The sequence below is a fragment of the Delphinus delphis genome, chromosome 1 (genome assembly GCF_949987515.2).
Source record: "Delphinus delphis chromosome 1, mDelDel1.2, whole genome shotgun sequence".
Taxonomy (NCBI): domain Eukaryota; kingdom Metazoa; phylum Chordata; class Mammalia; order Artiodactyla; family Delphinidae; genus Delphinus; species Delphinus delphis.
In genome coordinates, this window is record NC_082683.1 from 7,777,927 (window position 1) to 7,801,328 (window position 23,402).

General features: G+C 39.6%; 1 protein-coding gene across 5 annotated transcripts in view; it reads left to right on the forward strand.

Annotated features, from left to right (window-relative positions):
• The window catches only part of KIF1B (kinesin family member 1B), a 148,175-nt gene that overhangs the window by 78,941 nt on the left and 45,832 nt on the right, over positions 1–23,402 (forward strand). For 4 of the 5 annotated variants that reach the window (XM_060013900.2, XM_060013919.2, XM_060013909.2 and 1 more), the window contains 6 exons: positions 138–244; positions 1,031–1,114; positions 1,332–1,512; positions 1,638–1,710; positions 21,924–22,017; positions 23,141–23,289. In XM_060013900.2, coding sequence (XP_059869883.1) covers positions 138–244; positions 1,031–1,114; positions 1,332–1,512; positions 1,638–1,710; positions 21,924–22,017; positions 23,141–23,289 — 688 coding nt within the window. Of the gene's footprint in view, positions 1–137; positions 245–1,030; positions 1,115–1,331; positions 1,513–1,637; positions 1,711–7,741; positions 12,777–21,923; positions 22,018–23,140; positions 23,290–23,402 lie in introns of those variants that run through there. The other variant, XM_060013951.2, reaches the window with a different exon arrangement.

Genomic DNA, 23,402 nt, shown 5'->3' on the forward strand with positions numbered 1-23,402 from the left:
TCAAAGCCTCTGATTTTAAAAAAAGGCAATACCTTTTTTGTATGTACCAAAGAATATTCGTTGGGAGAAAGAGGCTCATTGTTTGTAGTGCTTTTTGTGTCTGAATTTCCCTGGGAAACACTTTCCCTTGTGTTCAGGGTTGGCCAAGCAGATGCTGAGCGGCGCCAGGACATCGTGCTGAGTGGGGCTCACATTAAAGAAGAGCATTGTATCTTCCGGAGCGAGAGGAACAACAGTGGGGATGGTGAGAGTTCTTGGCTTAACTTTTTCAGCAAACTTTTCATTCTATATGATGAGAAATCCCCAAGGCTTGGTATTCCCTGTCTCTTTCTTTCAGTGATACTTTCTTGTACAATCTAATATTTGAAAATGGAGAAACTTGGGCTGCTTATAAATGCAGGCATGGACATAGCTACTTTACATGAAAAAAGCCTGGACGAAAGGAGCCGTTTTGTTACTGCCAAGAATTGAGCGGGACATAGGCAATTAGGCTTGGTCTTGAATCTTAATTATTTGATAGACTAGTAAGAAGGGAACAAATATCCTGGGTAGTGGGAGATTTGAAGAACCTCTGGTCTTAAGCCAGTAGAATTTATTTTTACCTAAAAGGGAAGAAAAAGTCCACCTTGATTTTTGTCCAGGTTATTAACAAAACAACAACAATCTTATAGTACTTTTGTGTTGTATAATTTATTCCTCCCTTAGTCAAAATATTAGCTTTTGATCTTAGGTTTCTGATTATTACCTATATCTCATACTTAAGATTTCTGATGGTTTTCGTTTTTATATACTGAACTGTCAGATATCACTGAAGCTAACATTTCCTATCTTCTTCTGAAGTTTGTCAAATTCATTTAAATGTTTCTGAGCCACAGCCCTGGTTCTGGTACCCTAAAATGAACTATTATATAGCTACTAAGCCACTTGGTTGGTTGCAGGAATCTATTCTAGTCACCTTGAATCCTCACCTGCTTTCCATTATTTTCTTCCAGTGGTCTGTGATGCTAACATTAGTTTGTTTTCCTCTTAGTTATTGTAACCCTGGAGCCCTGTGAACGTTCAGAAACCTACGTAAATGGCAAAAGGGTGGCCCAGCCTGTTCAGCTGCGCTCAGGTGAGACTGGAAGAGGCTTGAAGTCTTCAGAACACAGGGCTTGTGCAAGCAGCTCTTTAATTCTTTATCTAAAGGTTGAAGTGATAGTCAGCATTAGGATTTATGTTCCTGTAAAACTCCAAAAGCTGTCTTTTTGCATTAGGGAGAGTTAGGTTATTAACCTAGATGCAACACATTTAAAAAATGATTTCTCATCCATGTTTCTGTTCTGTGCTAGGAAACCGTATCATCATGGGTAAAAACCATGTGTTTCGTTTTAACCACCCGGAGCAAGCACGGGCTGAGCGGGAGAAGACTCCTTCTGCTGAGACCCCCTCTGAGCCTGTGGACTGGACGTTTGCCCAGAGAGAGCTTCTGGAAAAACAAGGAATTGATATGAAACAGGAGATGGAAAAAAGGTAATGTACAAATGTGATGTGGTCCACGTGACTCTCATTTCTTTTAAACACATAGCAGAATTCATGAAACAGCTCAGTGATTTTGCAATTTATTCTTTCCTCTCTTGCTTCTCTTTTCCGTCTAGGCTACAGGAAATGGAGATCCTGTACAAAAAGGAGAAGGAAGAAGCAGATCTTCTCTTGGAGCAGCAGAGACTGGTAGGAGTGCATCCTGAATCCTCTGTTAGGAAAAGGGCAGCTTGCTTTCATATCACACCTTCCCTGTTCCACAGACGAGCACTCGCCCAGTTGCTTCTCCACCTGTCATTGATACCATACACTATTCTCTCATTTCCTTCATGGAGAAGGAACTTACATCCCCTGGTAGCCTTAGCCTGAAAAACTGTCCTTAAAGGTACTACTTCTGTGCCTCTTATGTCTTAAAGTCAAGTCTTCTATCAAAACCAAGTGCTTTTTGAGGAAATAGTGGGAGCTTTTCTAGTAGCCTTTTCCTTTTGATAGTGGTTTTTGAGTATGCACCAGTGGTGGTTCTTTTAATAATAATTACTCTGAATATTGAATTTGGTGGGTGTTTGCCTTGGTTTTGTTTCTGATCACCTGATAGTACTAATTCTCTGCTCTTGGGCTGACTTGGGGATTGTTCTTGTGCTGGGTGGACTTTTTTTTTTTGTAAGTTAAACTGTGTCTAAAAGTGTTGCTGCACAGTTGCATGTGTTAATCCTTTTCTGTTCCCTGCATGGAGTCTGAATCCTAAGTAAGGGTCTCCGTGGCATATGGGGCGACAGTGGAAGTAGGGGCTGCACACCCAACTCCGAGAGGAGAGGGAAGCCTTGTTTCTCTGGGTTGAGAAAGGGTTTGTTTGAGCAGCTGAAAAAGTCAGTTTATGGTTGCAGCTTATAATGCTAATGGCTATAGCATTTTATGATGTTAGTTGATTTTCTTCGTTTTGTAGAAACTGAATCTCATGAATGAATAAGTTTATCCAATTAGTTAGACTTTATTTTTTAAAGTCATCCAGTTTTGGTTTACAAAGCCCTGGTTATAAGAAGCTTCTTGGCATTCATTTGATGTATAAGAAAAAGGCATAACAGCCTTTGGACACTGTGATACAGTTTAGGAATTCCTCATTTTTTAAGATTCATGGACTTCTTTTTAGATAAGGGGATATTAGGGAGAAAGCTGGGGTACTGGTTTCTTCCCTTAGCATAAAATATACCATGTAGAATACCGAGTGTAAACAACAGCATGTAAACCACAGCCTGATAGCCGTGCTCTGCTTTGGAGAAGAGAGGCTATTGCTGAGTGGGCCAAAAAAGCCAAGGACTTGTGCAAAAGCAGTCTTTTCCAGGGCTGCTTGGTTCTCAGGCTTGGCAGTGGGTTAAATAAATCAGTTAGTTTGTTATCTTGGAAATTATAGTAAAGCCCAAAAAAGAATGGATTGTAAGAATAAATCAAGTGTTTGGGGCAAGATCATAGCAGTGTTATAGGTAGAGTCTCTTTAGGAGGCCTAGTTGGCATTTAGTTTGTAATGGAAACAGAAGGGTTTGGCTACAATGTGATTAGGGGCTTGAAAGCTTTGTGACACATGAAGGAGCCTTTTATCTTAATAATGTAGTATAATCTAATAACATGCCTCTGATGGTCTGTGGGTGATCAAATGAGAACAGGTATAATTAAGCTATATTTATTGTTAATAATAGTGCCTTGTATTTGTGTAGTGCTTTATAATTTACAGAGAGTTTTAACATCCATCATTGTTTTGATCCCCAAAACAACCCCCTTTGGAAGCTGTATATGTAAATAAAGTGGCAAATATTGCCTCTAGTTTATAGTTGAGGAAGCCACGTCTAAAAAATGCTGCCCACTCTTAAATACCTGTTAAGTCATGGTTCTGAGGCTTAAACTTAAACTTGAGTCTTCTGACTTGCTTCAGTGTTCTGTCCAGTAGAGCAGTGCTTCTCAACAACTTGGGAGTCTTATTAAAATGCTGATGCTGACTCAGCAGGTCTGGGGTGGGACCTGAGATTCTGCATTTCTAAACAGCTCCCAGGTGATGCCAGTGTGGCTAGGACCAACCTTTGAGTAACTAGGTGTAAGAGAATAGTGATGGCTGGTGATCATTCTATTCTGTGAAATAGAGACAGTGACCATTGAAGAAAGGGAAAGTAAATGTCTCTAGGACATATTTAGTTTCCAGAGGACATACTTAGTTTGCAAGTAATCAGGTTTACAAACAATAAATGCTGGAGAGGGTGTGGAGAAAAGGGAACCCTCTTGCACTGTTGGTGGGAATGTAAATTGATACAGCCACTATGGAGAACAGTATAGAGGTTCCTTGAAAAACTAAAAATAGAAGTGCCGTACGACCCAGCAATCTCACTACTGGGCATATATCCTGAGAAAACCATAATTCAAAAAGAGTCAGGTACCACAATGTTCATTGAAGCTCTGTTTACAATAGCCAGGACATGGAAGCAGTCTAAGTGTCCATCAACAGATGAAAGGATAAAGAAGGTGTGGCACATATATACAATGGAATATTACTCAGCCATAAAAAGAAACGAAATTGAGTTATTTGTAGTGAGGTGGATGGACCTAGAGTCTGTCATACAGAGTGAAGTAAGTCAGAAAGAAAAAAATAAATACCGTATGCTAACACATATATATGGAATCTAAAAAAAAAAAAAAAAAAGGTTCTGAAGAACCTAGGGGCAGGACAGGGATAAAGACGCAGACATAGAGAATGGACTTGAGGACACGAGGAGGAGGAAGGGTAAGCTGGGACGAAGTGAGAGAGTGACATGTACTTATATATACTACCAAATGTAAAATAGATAGCTAGTGAGAGGCAGCCTCATAGCACAGGGAGATCAGCTCGGTGCTTTGTGACCACCTAGAGGGGTGGAAAAGGGAGGGTGGGAGGGAGACACAAGAGGGAGGAGATATGGCGATATATGTATATGTATAGCTGATTCACTTTGTTATAAAGCAGAAACTAACATACCATTGTAAAGCAATTATACTCCAATAAAGATGATAAAAATAAATAAATAAGCAGCTCCTTTAAAGCAAAGAGGTTGCTTTCCTCCCATAAGTCCAGCTTTCTACTCCAGTTAAAATTCTTGTCCTCAAGAGTTGATTTCTAACCCTTCAGCCTGAAGCATACCTAACAGTTAACAATACTGAATAAAAATGTAATTTTATGACCCTATATTGGTCAACCAACAGATATATTTTGAATGTACCCTATGGATATACATTGAGAAGATACAAAGGAATTATTATTCAGTAAATATTTAATATTTATTATATACAATTATTTTTGCATAACAACAGCATTAAAAAATGGAATTCAGGCTCATGAGTTTTCTATTACAATGATTCCCCAAATGCATCCCATTGTTACATTGCTGAATATTCTCTTATAGTTAGTGCTTGATTATACGCCTGGTCCTTTCTGTGCTTGCTTTTTCACACGTGTTTTGGGTATTTTCTCTTTTATTTGCATAATCTTCATGCAGAGTCTCTTTAGGAGGCCCACTTTGCATTTGGTATTTAATGAAAGCAGAAGGATCATTTAGTGACATGTGAATTGGACAGATCTGAGTAGTTTTTCCAACCCTGTAATAAATGAATCTAAATTTCTTAAAATCTCTCTTTTTTTTTTTTTTGACATGAGATAGGATTTGCATCTTGGCACATAAGCTTTGCAAGAGTTTTCAGTATCATGGTCAGTATGTGATGGGGGTGATATGTTTGAGCTTTAAGGAGAACATATTCTACAGAGTCAATATGACAGTATTTTAAAAAGAAAGAAAATTATGGCCACTTGATGAGTTCTTTTAGATTTATGTAAACTCATTTAGTTATGTTTTATTTTAGAGTTTAAAGGCATAACTTTTCTCTCTTAAGTATGACATTAAAGCAATGATTAGAATATTTCCTGAACTAGCTAGTGTTCATTTCATCATTAAGCAGTTTTTAAAGGAAAAGAAAAGAAGCCAGGAAAAAACCTGATAGTTAATTATGTAGGAAGAATCAGAGAGAATTTGTGTTCTATAAAACTCAGTTTATTAAAAACAAACAAACAAAAAAACTCAGTTTATACATATTTGCAAGAAAACTTTTTTAGGAGTCAGACATACTTTTTTTTCTCTAATATTTATTAATGTCATCTTTTATCACTTTTTTATCACTTAAGATTTTAAAAAGAAAAAAATAGTATAGAGTCTGTAAATTTAGCTTTATCTGCTTTTTGCTGCTAAATTTTCAAATAGGTAGGGGTTATAAATGGTTTAGTAACCATTTATAGACAAATAGAAATAATATAAATCAGTAGTAACATCTCCAGATTCAGGGGCCAAATTATTATTATTGTCAGAGGTTATTTTTTTGTTCCCTAGAAAGTAACTGTACCTAGAAACATAGAAATCTTTGGTCTAGAAAACAAGATACTATTTATCAGTTTCAACTCTTTTTTTTTTTTAAACCCTTTCCTAGAGATAATTTTGGTAATCATAGCCAAAGTAAAAGAGACTATTAAATAAGAATATTTTCATTTCCTAGACTATCTTGAACTACTCCTCCAGTGAGTAGTTTCTTTTCCTAGGAACTTTTTTTTTTTTTTTTTTTTTTGCAGTACGCGGGCCTCTCATTGTTGTGGCCTCTCCCATTGCAGAGCACAGGCTCCGGACGTGCAGGCTCAGCGGCCATGGCTCACACGGGCCCAGCCGCTCCCTGCGTCCCCTGCATCTGCAGGCGGACTCTCAACCACTGCACCACCAGGGAAGCCTGTTCCCAGGAACTTTTATCTCCTGAATAGAAATTCTTCCTTAATCCTATCTGTCATAGGGAGTTCTAAGTCCAACACTGCTTTCAGTTAGACCCATGTTATCAAGATTTGCTTGTGTTAGTTAAGAATAATTGGCTATTGTCCAAATAGCCATTGAAACTGCTTAGCTGTGAATTCAGGCTGCTGTTTTAGACCTAAGTAAAGTTGTTTGAAAAAGAGGTAATGGGGCAAAGACAGCTGGAAAGACAGAGAGAGATAACATTTTAAATTGGGTCCATAAGCAGAGTACATAAGCAGAATATAACCTTTGTGTTTTATGTGTTGATAGGAAGAGTTGTCAACTTAAAGTAATGTTCCTCGAAAAACTAGAAATACCATGGGTTTTCATAGATGGAACACGTCTCTAAGTTGTATTTATTAAAGTATTACTTGGGGAATTTTGAATAATGTTTAATGAAAGTATATTTACCTAGCTTAATTTATGTTCTGGAGATTTGTTTCCTAAAATTTTGGAGGTGAGGTATTTATTGTTTTAAGTGTGTGGAAAACAAAGTAGCAGACCCACTATGAAGATCCTTTTTTATGCATCCTTATTCTCTGGATAACAAACTTTAATTGTACAAATGAAATCGATCAATTTGACCTGACCCAAGACAGTAGCAAATCTGATATATGCTCATGGAAAGACTAGTTTCAGAACTCTCTTATCGTCTAGGAAAAAAAACAATTTGGTTGATAAGAACCTCACATGGTCTGCTAATAGGGATTCTTAGCATTTTTAACATAATCCCTGTTTGACTGCTTTTTCTACTTTCTCATCTTCTAACTTTTTTCTAGGGCTGCTCTTTTTAGTAAAGCTAAACAAAACGTGGCATCCTACAGCATTACTAACCTTTGTTAATCCGCCTGCTCGTCACATCTTGTATGGCATCTGTGCTCACTCATGGGGGAAAGAGTTTCTGGAAGAAGCAACAGCAATAACCAAGGCAAATGTGGGGAAGTGGCTGCATGGGTGTTAGCATGTATGGGGCAAAGGTTTTACTTCGTTTTCTTGAGATAGTGGAGATGTTATTTCACACCGTTTTGTTAATAACTTCATGTGACCTTACAGTGAGAGGCTGTTTCTCACTGTTTCAGTCCTCCTAAGAAATTTGATTGCAGATTTCATCACTTAAGGCAGAAAGTGGAAATTTGGATTAATGTTACTAGAAAAAAAAAAAAAGCAAATCTTTATATTAATAATAATCTACATAAGCATATGTCTTAATAGACTTGCACATCATTTAGGGTTTTTTTGTTTGTTTTTTTTAGTTTTTTGGATTTTGTTTTTAAATTTATTAGGGCTTTTTTGCTTGCTTTTTCTTCGATTTGATTTTCCTTTTTTACATTTTAATTTTGGTTATTTGGGGGCCATTTTTTGATTTTGTTTTTCCAAAGGACGCGGATTCTGATAGCGGGGACGATTCTGACAAGAGGTCCTGTGAAGAGAGCTGGAAACTGATTACTTCTCTGAGAGAAAAGCTACCTCCCAGCAAGTTGCAAACCATTGTTAAAAAATGTGGCCTCCCTAGCAGTGGGAAGAAACGAGAACCAATTAAAATGTATCAAATCCCCCAAAGAAGACGCCTGAGTAAAGATTCCAAGTGGGTCACCATCTCAGATCTTAAGATACAGGCTGTAAAAGAGATATGCTATGAGGTTGCTCTCAACGATTTTAGGCACAGTAGGCAGGAGATTGAAGCCTTGGCCATTGTTAAGATGAAAGAGCTTTGTGCCATGTATGGGAAGAAAGACCCCAACGAGCGGGACTCCTGGAGGGCAGTGGCCAGGGATGTCTGGGACACGGTTGGTGTAGGGGATGAGAAGATTGAAGACATGATGGCCAGTAGTAAAGGAGGAACTGATGTGGATGACCTCAAGGTTCATATAGACAAGCTGGAAGACATTTTGCAAGAAGTCAAAAAGCAAAATAACATGAAAGATGAGGAGATAAAAGTATTAAGAAATAAAATGCTCAAAATGGAGAAAGTCTTGCCACTGATTGGGTCTCAGGAACAGAAAACCCAAGGAAACCACAAAGCAAAGGAACCTGTTGGAGCTGGTGCCAGTAGCAAGTCTGAGATCGATGTATGTAAAGGAGACAGTGGAGAACTTGGGAAAGAAGAGCGTGTTTCCCAGCTGATGAATGGAGACCCAGCTTTTAGACGTGGACGTCTGCGTTGGATGAGGCAGGAGCAAATTCGGTTCAAGAACCTGCAACAGCAGGAGATAACAAAGCAGCTTCGCCGGCAGAATGTACCTCATAGGTTCATCCCTCCTGAGAACCGGAAGCCCCGGTTCCCCTTTAAGAGCAACCCTAAACACAGAAACTCTTGGAGTCCCGGGACACATATCATCATAACAGAAGATGAGGTTATAGAGCTTAGAATTCCGAAAGATGAAGATGGAAGGAAAGGAAATAAACAGGAGAACCAAGAGAAGGGGAGTAGAGCAGCTTCTAAGGATCCCCAGTTACCATGGGGCTCTCAGGGCACTCGAAGTCAAGATCACATTCAAGTTAGCAAGCAGCATATTAATAATCAACAACAGCCACCTCAGTTACGCTGGAGAAGCAACTCGCTCAATAATGGCCAACCGAAAAGCGTGCACTGCCAGGCATCTGCTTCTTCAGAATCACTAAACTCCCACAGTGGTCACCCCACCGCTGATCTGCAGACTTTCCAGGCAAAGCGCCATATGCATCAACATCGTCAGTCTTACTGTAACTATAACACTGGAGGTCAGTTAGAGGGCAGTGCAGCCAATTCCTGTCAAAAGCAGACTGACAAACCCAACCACTGTAGCCAGTTTGTGACACCTCCGAGAATGAGGCGACAGTTCTCAGCACCCAATCTCAAAGCTGGTCGAGAAACCACAGTATAAATTACTGGACAAACTTGAACCCTTGGTGGAGGAAACAGACGATGGTAGCTTATGATTTGGGTTGGTTCTAGCCTTGGCCTTGAGTTCCTAGTATTTGCGTTATGATTATAATGTTGTGCTTCTAAAATATTAACTGATTTTAATATTGTTAAAACATAAAACACTGGTAAATGTTTCGACACCTCCCTTTTGTTTGTATACCATAAGTGGGCAGTTTCTGGAATTTTGGACAAAACATTGAGACCTCCCTTATTTTTCTGAGACTTTCCTCCTTTCTTGGTGCCTAGATAATATACTTACTTACACAGACTGGTCTTGTTTCAGTGTAAGTTTGCTATGTTTTTACAATGCCCATAAATTTATCTGATATCCAGAAAGACTTGCCTCTTGGTTTATGCAAACATTCAAAAGAGGAATTTGATATGTAGCATTAAATGTCTATTATTTCCCCATGAATGTTAGACATTAGTTTAAAAATAATAACATGCAACTGTGTGAACACAGCTTTGGATTTCTTATCCATGTCTGTTTCTTTCTTTAAATATCATGGAAATTTTCAAAAACCAGAGCTAAATGTCTTTGGACATATTTTATAGGACACAGCTTTGCATCTTCCGTGGAACTTCCACATCTTCTTACTCTTCTATATTTTACATAGAACTGATTCAGTAGGGTTTTTTTTTTCTTTTGACTGCATCAGTGTATGTATGAATTTTGTCATAATACTGAAATCTTTAAATTGGCATCTGTCTGGATTTCTGTTTGTGGTTCGCATTTTGAAGTTTAACCTATCATTTCTCACACAAATACATACACAGAGAGACGCTGAACTATTCACCAATATCTTGCCAACAGAAATACCAACAAAATACTCGTATGATTCTTTGAGCAGTATGTATAAGTTTATAGGGAGGTTATTTGGTGGAGAGAGGGGAGAGATGGAACATGGGGAGAAGGCTACAGCATTTGGCTGTGTGTACTTATTTTCAGTAGATGATGAAATAATGAAATAAGTTAACTTTGGTTTGGTTTAGAATAAAGGAGATGATGTATAATAAACTATTCTTTGGTCAGCAGCAGTGATCCTCACAGATACTCAAGCAAGGAAAGAGAAGTCCTGATGAACAGTTATTGTATCAATACCTCATTTTACTATGTTATGGTCTCAGTTTGCCTCACTGGAGAATCCACTAAAAAAGATGGATTTTGATGGGAAGAAAAGAATAGTTTTCTGCATCCTTCATCTCTTGAACTTGTCAGAAACTTTTTAAAGAGGCGGTGTGAAGAGCCAGAGATGTCTATGAGATTGTCTGACATCATGTTGTTGAAGATTGCTAAGTCACCTATCAAACGCTTGTCTTCCAGATGGTGTGAAAAATTACATCCAGGATAGCAGTTAATGTTCAAGGAAGCCTTAAAGATTGTGATTACATGGGTTTTTTTCCTTTGCGTGTAGGCACTATTCTTTATTAGAACATTATTTTTAATCATAGTATTTTTTTTCTTTGCTTCTAAGAAAATGCTTTTATAATGCACAGAAAGTTGCTTCCAATTAACTTTGGGGGTTATTTTTGCTTTCATAGCTAGAGCAGTACTAGTCTTCAGCTGAAGTTTTATGGCAGATTAGACAGGGGTGATGTCTGTCATGGGTTGACTGAACGATGTTTGTAATGAGTTGACTTAATTGAGATGACAGTGTCCTGTACCATGTGGTTTGAATATACTTGGTAGGGTACTTCAGATCAGTCACTTCAGTGCATCTTGTGTAAACCCCATTTGTCCTTCTTTGTTCTTCTTAGACATAGTTATGTTATCTATTTCTTTCTTGCAAAAAAGTTCATTTTCTAAAACTAATAATAATAACAACGCAGCTTTCAACTCTCTAGCAAAAGTGGGCTTTCAATTTTCCAACTTGAGATAACATAGGATAGGGCTATATATTTTCATTTTTATGGTGGCCTTTTAATGTCATTATGGGCAGGTACCTCCCTTTCACACTAAACAATGGGAGTGAGTTTCTCCTGGTGATCAGGAGACACTGTAGAATGAAAAGAAATACAGTATTTCATTTACAAATGTGGGTTGTGTAGGCACTATACCCACACTGATATTCCAGAGTTAGATTTGTATTTGTGCTTCATGTGCTGATCCAGGCGCCCTCAGATTATTGAAATGTTTAGGTATCTAATGTAGCCCTTAATTTCAGATGACCAGAAAGAAATGAACCAAGATTTGATTGCCCTTCATGCATTTCAGAGCAGATACTTGTCTTAGAAAATAACTGTGTGAATGGAATTTCTTCATTGACTTTCACTGAAGAAGTAACTAGTACCATGCTTTTGTGATTGGTATAGCCTACATTGCTTCGTTTGTTTTTTTAATTTGACAGTATCTGTCCCTACGTTTAAATACTACAAGACCAAAGTGAAATGGTCACCATTAAGCCATTATTGTATTATTGAAATATCCCTAGCTATTATCATAGTGAAATTTTTTTTTAAAAGTTTGTGCTATTGAAATTATATAATGACCTGACAATAATGGAAATAGAGTCCCAATCAATTGGTACAGTTTCACAAACCAAACCACACACTATGGTATTCCTTGGAGAATTAAAGACTTCTGTTTATCTAATAAGTCTAAACCAAAGGGCTTTTCCTTTAGTTTTGCTTCTAATTCTTTCTGGTGCTTCTCTTTTCACTGGAAAATGCAATGAATGGGAATTGTTTATTCCATTGAAGTGACTTGAAGTGACCTCTTGTGCTTTAGGTGTAGGTTGATGCTGAAGAAAAACAAAACAAAACAGGACAGAGCACAGTTTGTCACACCGATGTCTGCATTAGAGGCTGTCAGACTACAGGAAGTTACATAGGTTTTCTCCCGTCAGCTGCTGTACCCCTGTGCCTTATTGGTCCTTTGTAGACTTGCCTTAATGATTTGTACAAAGGACTGGGAGCAGGGGAAGCTGTTGAGTCCTGGCGTACCTTAATGAAGACGCCTTCTTAGGGGCAGTGCAAAGCAAGCATTTGTTCTGCACTGTTAGAGCCAAATTCTGTATTATGAACAGTTTTCATAATTGTCTACTTTATGTCATCTTTCTGAGATTTAAAAATCTGCTCTAGATACTTAGTTTGAACCAATGTAGGTTGTGAAGTGTATTGGTTTCCTCCCATCATTACTGTAAAAAGAAGTTGTGAATCTTCTTGTTAATGAACTATGGATTTCTCCCTCAGTTTCTTTTTAGAAAATGCTTGAAGATTGTCTTTGAGTGTAAGATCTACCTTTTCAGAAAGGGAGAGTTAGTTTGTAATGTTAAAAAATAAAGTCCTCATTCAATAAAAACTGAAATTATCTCTTAAGAGTGTGATTTCTCTCTGATGTGGGAGGAGGGAAAGTGAAACAGAGTGATGCTAAACCTGGTCTTGACTTTTATTTATTGCTCTTTCACCTGAAGATGGTTACAAACCATACCTTTTAAAAAATATTTCTACATGAACTTGATTTGTTTAGAGCTTTTGCTTTTTGTTACCCTTTTTGATTTATCAAAATTCTATCTTAAATGAGGTCTTTAATCCCTATTTTATGCTACGTTTTACTTAAATAAAACCTTTTATATTATAAGATAATGAGGATATCAGATATCCCTTTATGATTTCTTTGAGTTTATCTTGTATTTTCTGTTTTTTTCAACTATATAATTTTGATTTGCAGTTTTCTTTAAATGAAATGGTATACTTCATATGGGTAGAAATGAAATTTCTAGAAAGCTTTGAGTAACTCTGTTTAGCTTTTCTTTTTTCCCTTAGCCACTGCTTTTCTCCACCCAGAGCATTGATGATATGTTAGAGGTGAACAGGACAAAGCAGAAGATTTTTCTGGAGCGGACCATCGGTCTTATTGAACATTTGGACATGACATTATTTTTTATGTTGAAAAGCAACATAATCGTACATAATGGAGTAGAATACAAAATCCACATGGGTTTTTTTTTTTCCCCAACATGAGTTTTTAAATATGAAATTTGGAACTTAAGGGAAACGTTAACGCTTGGACTGGCTTGCTTCAGCCTTCTTACCCTTTCCCTTCAGGTACTTTGTATTTCTCTGCTGTTGGAGAACCTGGTGGAAAAGTTGCCAAGACCTGACCATTTCTAGGACAGTGCAGACAATTCCAATGCAGTATGATATGTGTAGTGATAGTTGTGTGCACAGGATGAGTGTGGGCAGAGTGGGAAAAGTTTTGAAAGAGGAAGCCCTGAGCCAAGAGCAGAGTCCCAAAGTACAACTGCAAATGTATCCAAGGGAAGAATGGCAGGGAGAAGGAGGAAACGTGTCAGGTCCAGGGAACTGCCAGTAACTTGGGGGACCTGGCGGGGGATGGGGCAGGGGCCAGATCATGGCATGCTAAGGACTTCGGATTTTATCTTGAGCATGACGGAAGCTACCATGTATTATACAGGGAGATTGCATTCGTAGATTCATCTTTTAGAAATGGCCAAAGTTTGGGTTGGATAGAGGCAAATTCAGAGCCCAGTGCTGCAGTTGGGAAGTTGCTGGATGAACTAAATGAGAAACGATGCTTTCCAAACAGAGGCGGGGGGACAGGATGGAGGGAATGACTGATAGATTATTTGGAGATAGAATCAATGAATCAGTTCGTGGAAGGGGATGAGCCCTGTGTATATATCCCACAAGGTGAAGAAGGCTCTTGCTTGGACCATGTTTGGAAAGTAAAGTTAATGAGACCAAGATAGGACTGAGAGATTGGGAGAAAATAGGAGCTGCACAGGTCTAAGAATAGGTGTTGCGAGACCCCTGGAGGCATAGATCTGAGACTGTGTCCGCATGGTGCTGCTGGTGGTGAGTACATTAAGGTGTTGACAAGAACTGGGGCGTGGACATCTCCCTTCCAGCTATCGCTTGCTAATTATAATCTGCCATTAAAAGAAGAAGGCAGCATTAGCAAAATGAGCCAAGCCTCTAATGTCAGAAACAGCCTAACCAGAAAACCCAGAATTGTGACATTGATTTTACCTTAAATGCTACCTCCTCAGAGATGCCCTAGTTGGGGCACCATCGTGTCTCACCTGTAGTACCACAGTAGCCTCCTAGCTGGTCTCTTCACTTCTGTTCCTGACCCCCGTACGCCATTGTCCACATAGCAACCAGCAGCGTCCTTTGAAAACAAAAATCAGTGCCAGTGGCCTCCAGTGGCTTCCCATTGCACTTTAAAATATGAACCTCTTATCGTAGCTTCCAAGGCTGTCCCTGTTTGGGCTTCTTGCCTGTCTCTCTGACTTTAAGTCTTGACATTCTCTTACTAGCAAGCACTTTGGACTTTTGTTCTTTGAACTTGCCAAGCTCGTTTCCACCTCTGGGCTGTTCACTTCCTCAGGACTGGCATCCTTTCTCCTCGTGCTGAGCTCCTCTTCCGGATCGGTGCTCACGAGCCCCTTTTCCTGCCGCAGCCTATCCCAGGGCAGCTCACTGTTTAATAATAATGCTAACCTGTAGTTATCTGTGCACTTACTTGGTGCTTCCATGAGACTGTAAACTCACCTAGAATAAGCACCTATCTGTCTTGTTTTCTTCACTGTTCGTCTGTACACATCACCCAGAAGAGTGGTTCTCAAACTGTCGTGTGCATCAGAGTCCCCTGAGGGGCTTGTGAGAACATAGAATGCTGGTCCCACCCCCAGAGTTTCTGATGCAAGGGGTCTGGGGTAGGGTCTGATAACTGTATTTCTCATAAGTTCCCAAGTGACACTGATGCTGCCAGATCAGAATCCACCTTTGAGAACCACTGTCTAGAACAGGGATTGGCAAACTTTTTCTGTAAAGGGCCAGAGAGTAAATAGTTTAGGCTGTGGGGGCCTCGTGGTCTCTGTCAAACTGCTCAGCTCTGCTGTTGTAGCAGAAAAGCAGCCATAGACAATATGCAAAGGGATGGACATGGCTATATTTTGATAAAACTACTGTATTTATCAAATGGTGGGCTGGATTTGGCCTGCAGATTTGCCAACCCCTCAAAGATGGTCACTTTTGAGAACTGTTAACTAGAAGATCAGTACACGACTGTGTATCTGATCTAGAAGACAGGTAAGTGCCAGATGCTGGTGGGTCAGTGGTGAATGACAGATCCCCGGCCTCCTGAAATTCACAGAGTTGTGGAGGAGATAGCTATTAGACAGTCACACCAGTGGTTATACAGTACATTTGTGACCAATGCCCTGAGGGAGAAATACAGGGTGCTCTGAAAGTTTACAACCAGGTGCCTCAGGGAACAAAAAGGTGGCCTTTTCTTGCTCTCAGCTGATGATTTTCATTTTGAGAAAAAGAAGGAATCAGAAGTAAACTTCCTTTTCTTCCCACTTCTAGGTCTGCGTCCAAACCGTACTTGGCCTTCCCTCCTGTTGGTGGAAGAACCGTCTGTGCTCCTGTCTTAGCCCAGCCCTTGTTCCCTTCATCCTGTCTTCTGAGGGACTTACTGAACATTTACCCCTTCTCTTTTACAACATCAGTTTTTCTCCCTCCACATTATTCCTGTCAGCATTACAAGCATGTCATTTCACCAGTTATAAAAAAGTTCCATGTTCCCTGTGACCTGCCACTGCAGTTCTCTGTTCCTTTTTCTAAAAATACTCCTGAGAGCGTTTTCTGTACTTTTTCCCACTTGTCCACCTTCTTTTTCTTGTTTCCTCTCCCCATTCTTAGTTGAACTCACTCTGGTCAGACTCATTCCCACCTCACCACTGAAGCCACCCTGATTAGGGTCACCAGCAATGTCCATGGTGACAAATCCAGGGTGTTTTCTCAGACCTCATCTTACTAAATCTGTCTAGCATTTGACATGCGTTGCCTGCTCTTTACTTCTTGGAACACCTTATTCTCTTGGCTCCTGATTTTCCTCTGACCTCACTGGCTGTTCCTTCATGGTCTCTGTGGACACAGACATTGGCTCTTTCCGTATCTGTTCGTCCCACCAGGTGACCTTACGCATTTCCGTGTCCACACAGGTGATGATGCAGACAGCACCTCCTGTGTGTTGCGCATTTACAGTGGGCCCTTGAAAGACACGGGTTTGAACTGCACGGGTCCACTTATATGTGGATTTTTTTTCAGTGCATATGTTCAGCAGTACTCCTCAATCCACGGTTGGTTGAATCTGCGGACGTGGAACCTCAGAAACCGAGGGCCGACTGTAAAGTTACACGCTGATTTTTGACTGCATGGTCAGTGCCCCAACCCCTGTGTTGTTCAAGGGTCAACTGTACTTGGGCCAATAAACATTTTACATGTATTAGCTTATTGAAGCCTCGCAACAGCCCTCTTCTGTAAAGTAAGTGTTGTTATTCCCATTTTACATGCCTTCCCATTGTCACACAGCTACTAAGTGGGGATCCAGGTCCAGTCTCAGGCAGTCGGTCTGTCTGCAAACCACTGCCCTGCCTCCCTCTCTGCTGACTCTCAGATGTACTCTCTCCAGCCTGGGCCATTCCCCTGACCTCTGGACATAGATGCACAGCTCTGACCTGCCATCCAGAAAGCTAACTGGCATCTCACATTTAAACTATCTAAACCAGGGCAGCTAGCTCAGACCAAATATCCAAGGGTGATCCTCAGTTTCCCTTTTTTTAGTACACCCCATGATCACATCATCTGTAGGACACACTTCCTCTGTCTGTAAAACATATCCCAGCTCCATTCTCTTTTCATCACCTTTGCTGCTGATACCCTGGACCAGGCCACTGCCATCTCCCTTGAAACTGCAGGGACAGCTTCATGACTGCTGGCCTTGCTTCCAAGCCCGCAGGCTATATTCTCCGTGGAGAGTGGTATTTTTAAAACATATGCTAGACCACAGTACTTCCCAGCTCTACACCACCCAGTGGCTTCCCTTAGAATAAAATCCACAGTCCTTCCCGTGGCCTATAAGGCTGTCCATAGCTTGGTCCCTATCTGACTGCTTCTCAACTGCATCTCCAACCCTTCTCACTCCTCCAGTCTACCACACAGGTTTTCTTGCTTTTCCTTAAACACACCAAGTTCCTTTCCATCCCAGGACCTTTGTACTTGCTGTTATATTTGACTGGAATAACCCCCCACCAGAGATCTCAGAGTGCTTGCTTAGAGCTCTGATTAAATGTTATCTCTATGGAGAGACCTTCCCTGACCACTTAATCTAAAAGTCTTCCTCCACTCCTCTCTTCTCTCTGTTACTCTCTGAAAGCTACCTTTCTTTATCTTTCTTCATAGTATCAATACTACTCTCTACTGAAATCCTAGTGTGTACAGTGTCTGTTTACTGTTTATCATCTCTCCCTTACCAGTGAGACTCCTGTCTTATTGACCACTGTATTCCTAGCATCTGGCACATAGTAGGAGTGAAAAAAGTATTAATTTGTTGATGAAATGAATGGATGGATAGTGGTTAAAAAAAAAGCATGCTTTGAGTCCAATTGCTTGGGTTCGGATCCTATTTCTACTACTTGCTAATTTTGATCTTTGGAAAGTTACTTAATTTCTTTAAGCCTTTTTCTTTTTTAACATGAGGATAAAATAGTAGCATTTTCGTAGGGTTATTGGGATGATTGAAACAATCCATGTTAAACATTAAGAACAGTTCCTAGTACAGTGAGCTTAAAAACAAGGATAGTCGGGTGGAAGAGAGCATTCTAGAAGAGGAAACAGCCAGTGCAGTGCCTTTATAAATATAGAGCATATATTCAGTTAGTTGGGACTTTTTATAAACATGGAAGTTTCCTGGAAAATATGTTATTTTTGAGCGTGTTTTCCATAATGGTCCTAGTTTTCCCCATGAAATCAGCAGAACAATAGTATCTGAATCTCTTTATCCATTTGTTGTAGGAAAATCCAGGGCTTAGAGTTTTTCTGGTAGCATACAGAATATCCTTGTTGGAAGCTCATGTGCAGCCTGGTTTGGGGAAGAGGCCAATTCAAGAATGGTGTTGACATTTGGACTACCAGCTGCTTATAGAAATTTTCCCTGGTCAAAATGCAATTAAAGTTTTAGGTCTATAGCATTATGGAACATCTTTTTATGTCAGCTTTACTGCCACTAAAGCACAACCACAGCCCTTAGGGAAAGTCACCCTTATACTTTAACTGTCAGAATCTGAGGATTTTGTTTTCATTGGTAGTTTGACCAGCTTATAAACCTATTCTTGAGGAAGTCCTTAGAAATAAGCCAGTCACAAAAAGTCACAATTGTATGATTCCATTTATATGAGATACCTAGAGTAGTCAAAACTGTGGAGACAGAAGGTAGAATGCTGGTTGCCAGGGGCTGCGGGGGTGAGAGTTAGTATTTAAAGGACAAAGAGTTTTAGTTTTACAAGGTGAAGAGTTCTGGAGTGTGGATAGTGGTGATGGTTGCACAGTGTTATTAACGTATTTCATACCTTAAAAGTGGTTAAGATGGTAAATTTTATGTTATGTGTATATTACTGTAATTTAGAAATTGGGGAAAAAATGAAAAACAACAAAATCCTCAAGCTAAGATATTAACATTTTTTTCCACCTGATGCTTTTTCCGTAAATCAGCTGTCTTTCTCTTTTTGCTGAAAGAATCCTATGTAATAACATAGGTTTTGTAGAAACCACACCCCCAAATAGTACAATGAACCTTTGTATACCCATGTTTATATACTTTTCCTGAATCATTTGAAAGTGAGTTATAATGTCACTTTACCCCTAAATACACATGTATCTCCTAAAATCAAGGACATTCTCTTAATACCATTATCCCATCCAAAAATTTAATACTGATTCAGTATCATGTAAAATACAGGTCATTTTCAAATTTCACTAATTGTCTGAAAAATATAACTGTTGGAAGTGTGTGTGTGCATGTTTTTTAATCCAAGATCCAGTCACGGTTCATTGATTGCATTTGGTTCTGATGGTTCTTTTATCTTTTGTTACACAGGTATTTTTGAAGAGTCTAGGCCACATTCTAATTTGTCTGATTGTTTCCCCAAGATTAGATTTAGGGTAAACATTTTTGTTAAGAATGCTCTAAATGTTACATTGTGTACTTCCATTTGCTTCACATCAGTAGACATAAAATGTCAATTTGTTCTATTATCAGTAATGTTAAAGTTTAATAAATTTAGTTAATGTGTTGTTTCCCAGCTCTTTCTCCTTGTTAGTAGGCTCTTGAGATTGTGTGAATATTCTGTTTTCCATCCACCTTTCGCTCAGTTGTTTTGGCTTTTATTAATGATCCTTGCCTGATTCAATTACTGCATCTAGGGTTGCAATGTAGTGATTTTCTAATTGTCATTGCCTCTGCATTTATTAACTGGCTTTTTGTTTTGTTTTTTGGTAAAGAAGAGCTTTCCCTTTTTCTCTCCTTCTTTCAGTATCACTGTGGGCTCATGGATTCTTTTCATACTCAATGTGCTGTATATTCTTTTCCTGTTATTATTATTTATTGGCCAATGGGAGTCTTTGTCCTTTTGAAATGGTCCCATCGGTCTTTGAGTACTCCATGCTTTCTGGCCCAAGATATTCTGGGGTTACCTTGTATTTTCCTTGCTCCAGATCTGAAGTCAGTCAGTTTCACAAGGAGCCCTGGTTCCTTTTAGTGGGGAATGGTATTTAGAAACCAGAATTGGGGGCTAGGTGTACTTAGAAAAGAAACTTTAAAAAAACACTACCTGTCATTTTGATAGTGTGTTACCATTTAAGCGGACTTGAACTTGCTTTTTTTTTTTTTTTTTTTTTTTTTTTGCGGTACGCGGGCCTCTCCCGTTGCGGAGCGCAGGCTCAGCGGCCATGGCTCACGGGCCTAGCTGCTCCGCGGCATGTGGGATCTTCCCGGACCGGGGCACGAACCCGTGTCCCCTGCATCGGCAGGCGGACTCTCAACCACTGCGCCACCAGGGAAGCCCCTAACTTGCGTTTTTAAATAGTTTGTCATTTGGTCCTTCCTGCAGTCCTGTGTGGTAGGCAAGGTCGAACACTAAAATCTTCATTTTAAAGATGGCAAAAATGAGGTGTAGAAAGGATTAACTTTCCCAGAATTATAAGACTAATAAGAGCAGGTGCCAGGAGCAAAGCCGCAGTCTTCTTACCTGCTACTTTATATTTTTCATTTTTCCCACAGTACATAGTCTCCTAAAAAGTGTGTTTAGATGTCTTTAAAAAGCTGTTTCGGGGCTTCCCTGGTGGCGCAGTGGTTGAGAGTCCGCCTGCCGATGCAGGGGACACGGGTTCGTGCCCCGGTCCGGAAAGATCCCACATGCTGCGGAGCGGCTAGGCCAGTGAGCCATGGCCACGGGGCCTGTGCTCCGCAACGGGATAGGCAACAGCAGTGAGAGGCCCACGTACCACAAAAAAAAAAAAAAAAGCTGTTTCGCTGGCTCTAGGTCACTGCCAGCTCCACTAAAGAGAGAAAGCTTCCTTTGTGAGACTAAATGATAAATGACTGGAGCCTAGAGAATATTTGCATCCCTCTTAGCATAGCCATTGGGAGCGCCTTTTGTAACGGGGTTTGCTAGCGAGGCTTTCAGTGGTCTTCTGTAATGCGTGGAATATTTGATTTGTGACTTGGAGAGCTCTGTTTGAAAACAGTACATAGTCATACCTAAACCATGACAGCCTGGAATCGGCCCACTCCCAGAGAAGCAGGAAGCCTGCTAGTATATTTTTAAAATGCTGTGCTTATGTTGTAATTTGGTGTTGTATTATGTGAAGGTCTTTTTTCTTAACTTGTTTTATTGTCAAAAAAAAACAAGCTTTTTTTTCATTTAACACTCCAAGGAACCTTTTTAGACATTTTTTTCCTTAATCTCTCTCCACCATGCAATTTTAATATGTCAGATAGATAGTATATCAGTTTATATACTCTATGTATATTTGTGCTTTATACATAAAAAGAGTAGTTTTTTTTTTTTAATCCCCCAAGAACCACTTTTTTTTCCCTGTTAGGACTGATATCACCCTAATTGAGACTGCATGGAGTAAGATGGAGGAAGGAAGGATGAATATGATTTGAAATGTAGTAATACATTTTGTATTATAATAATATATTTTGAAATAAAGTTTATTTATTGAATAAATAAATGCAATATATAGATTATTTCAATCCTAAGAGCACTGTGATCTTTTGGTTACCTGAAGGCTAAACTCATCCTACAGCTGCAAAGATAGTAATAGTTCATCCACAGGGAGCTTCAGGGTCTACAGTCTGAATTCTTTTCCCCATCCAAACAGTTAGATAATTAGAACTCTTGGCAATACTGGTGAATTTAATCTTTTCCAGTGTTGTTTTCTCCAGAATTCTTGGATGTGTAAAGATACTATTTAAGTGTATTTTAACATTTAAGGGACACATGCATTTTTCCTTCAAAATCCCCCCTCTCCTCTACCACAACCCCAAGTACAGAACTCTTGAGTCTGAGGGAGTAGAAACAGAGAGACTGCAGTTAAATTCCTTGGAACACAAGATCTTTTAAAGCATTTACCCATTGCAGACTATTTTGTGTGCTTTATGGCTTTTTTCTGAAGCATTTCTTTGTATGTCTTTCTTTTCACTGTTGTTTCCTACCTCAATCTTCTCTTTTCTTTGTCTTTTGCAATCTCTACCTTGCCCCAATCTTCCTTTCTTTTTTCTTTTCCTTCCTTCTTATGTCCTCTCTCTCCTACATGTTATCTCCTTTCTTTTCGTTCAGGATTATGAGAGTAAATTGCAGGCCTTGCAGAAGCAGGTGGAGACGAGATCCCTGGCAGCAGAAACAACTGAAGAGGAAGAAGAGGAGGAAGAAGGTGAAATATAGAGACTGAAACTTTCCTCTGTATTGATATATGTTTTGGATCTGTGCTGTCAAATTACTGAGCTGATTTAAAGATGATTTAAAAGATGCTCAATGCTGAGAATCCAGGCTGTACTCTGTGAGGTGGGGATGGGGCTCATAGTGTCTATTAGAACACAAGCCATCTATCTGAGCATAGTCTCCATAGAAATCTGTTGGGCAATTTATATAAACTGTCTCATATTACTGTACATATGAAGTTCACATATATGTTGCAAATAAATATAGAGCTTAATCTTTGTTAAGATACTCTGTTTTATTTTCTGGTTTATGTCAGGGATTTCCGAGTGAGGGCTTTGGAATATGTCAGCGTACATTAAAGCTATTTCTGGCAGATTGCTAATCACATTGCTTAGTCCTGCCTACCTGTCTTAAGTTTTCTAGGATTTCTTAGTTGAATTAGGGCTTTAATGGTTAGTTACTCCCTTACAATGCAGTATGAACATTCATCACATTTCATTTTTCTATCCAACCTCTCAGTAATCTCAAGCCTTCATAATAACTTTGAAGGAACTCTTAATTTATGTACTAAATTCTTTATTTTTAAATATCCATGTGAGGGGCTTCCCTGGTGGTCCAGTGGGTAAGACTCCATGCTCCCAATGCAGGGCGCCTGGGTTCGATCCCTGGTCGGGGAACTAGATCCTGCAGGCATGCTGCAACTAAGAATCTGCGCAACTTAAGAGTCCACGCAACTAAGAGTCTGCATGCCACAACTGAAAAAAAGGTCCCGTATGCCACAACTAAAGATCCCGCATGCCTCAACAAAGAGCCCACGTGCTGCAACTAAGACCCGGCACAGGCTAAATAAATAAATAAATATTTAAAAATAAAAAATAAATATCTATGTGAAATATGGCCTTCTTTTTCCTGTACTAGAAAGAAAAATAGATATATTTGAAGTTGTACAACGTACTAGGGGTTTTTCTTTATTATAAGCCACACATTAAGGTATATCTTAAAAAAGAATGGAGGAAAACTGGAAAATACTTGATGAAAGAGATGAGGTAGAGGAGGGATATAATTTCTACATGGTTATGAGATCACCATTCAATACACTTCGTTTGCTCTTTCAGTTCCTTGGACACAACATGAATTTGAGCTGGCCCAGTGGGCCTTCCGGAAGTGGAAGTCTCACCAGTTTACCTCATTAAGGGACTTACTCTGGGGCAATGCCGTTTACCTGAAGGAGGCCAATGCCATCAGTGTGGAATTGAAGAAGAAGGTATGGAGGGTGTGGAAACGTGGACCATCTGGAGGCAGAGCTGAGCCTGGTGGGCTTCATGGTCCTCATCTTGAGCTAACCTTTCCCTTGGGTGAACTCAGCAGCTTTTTGCT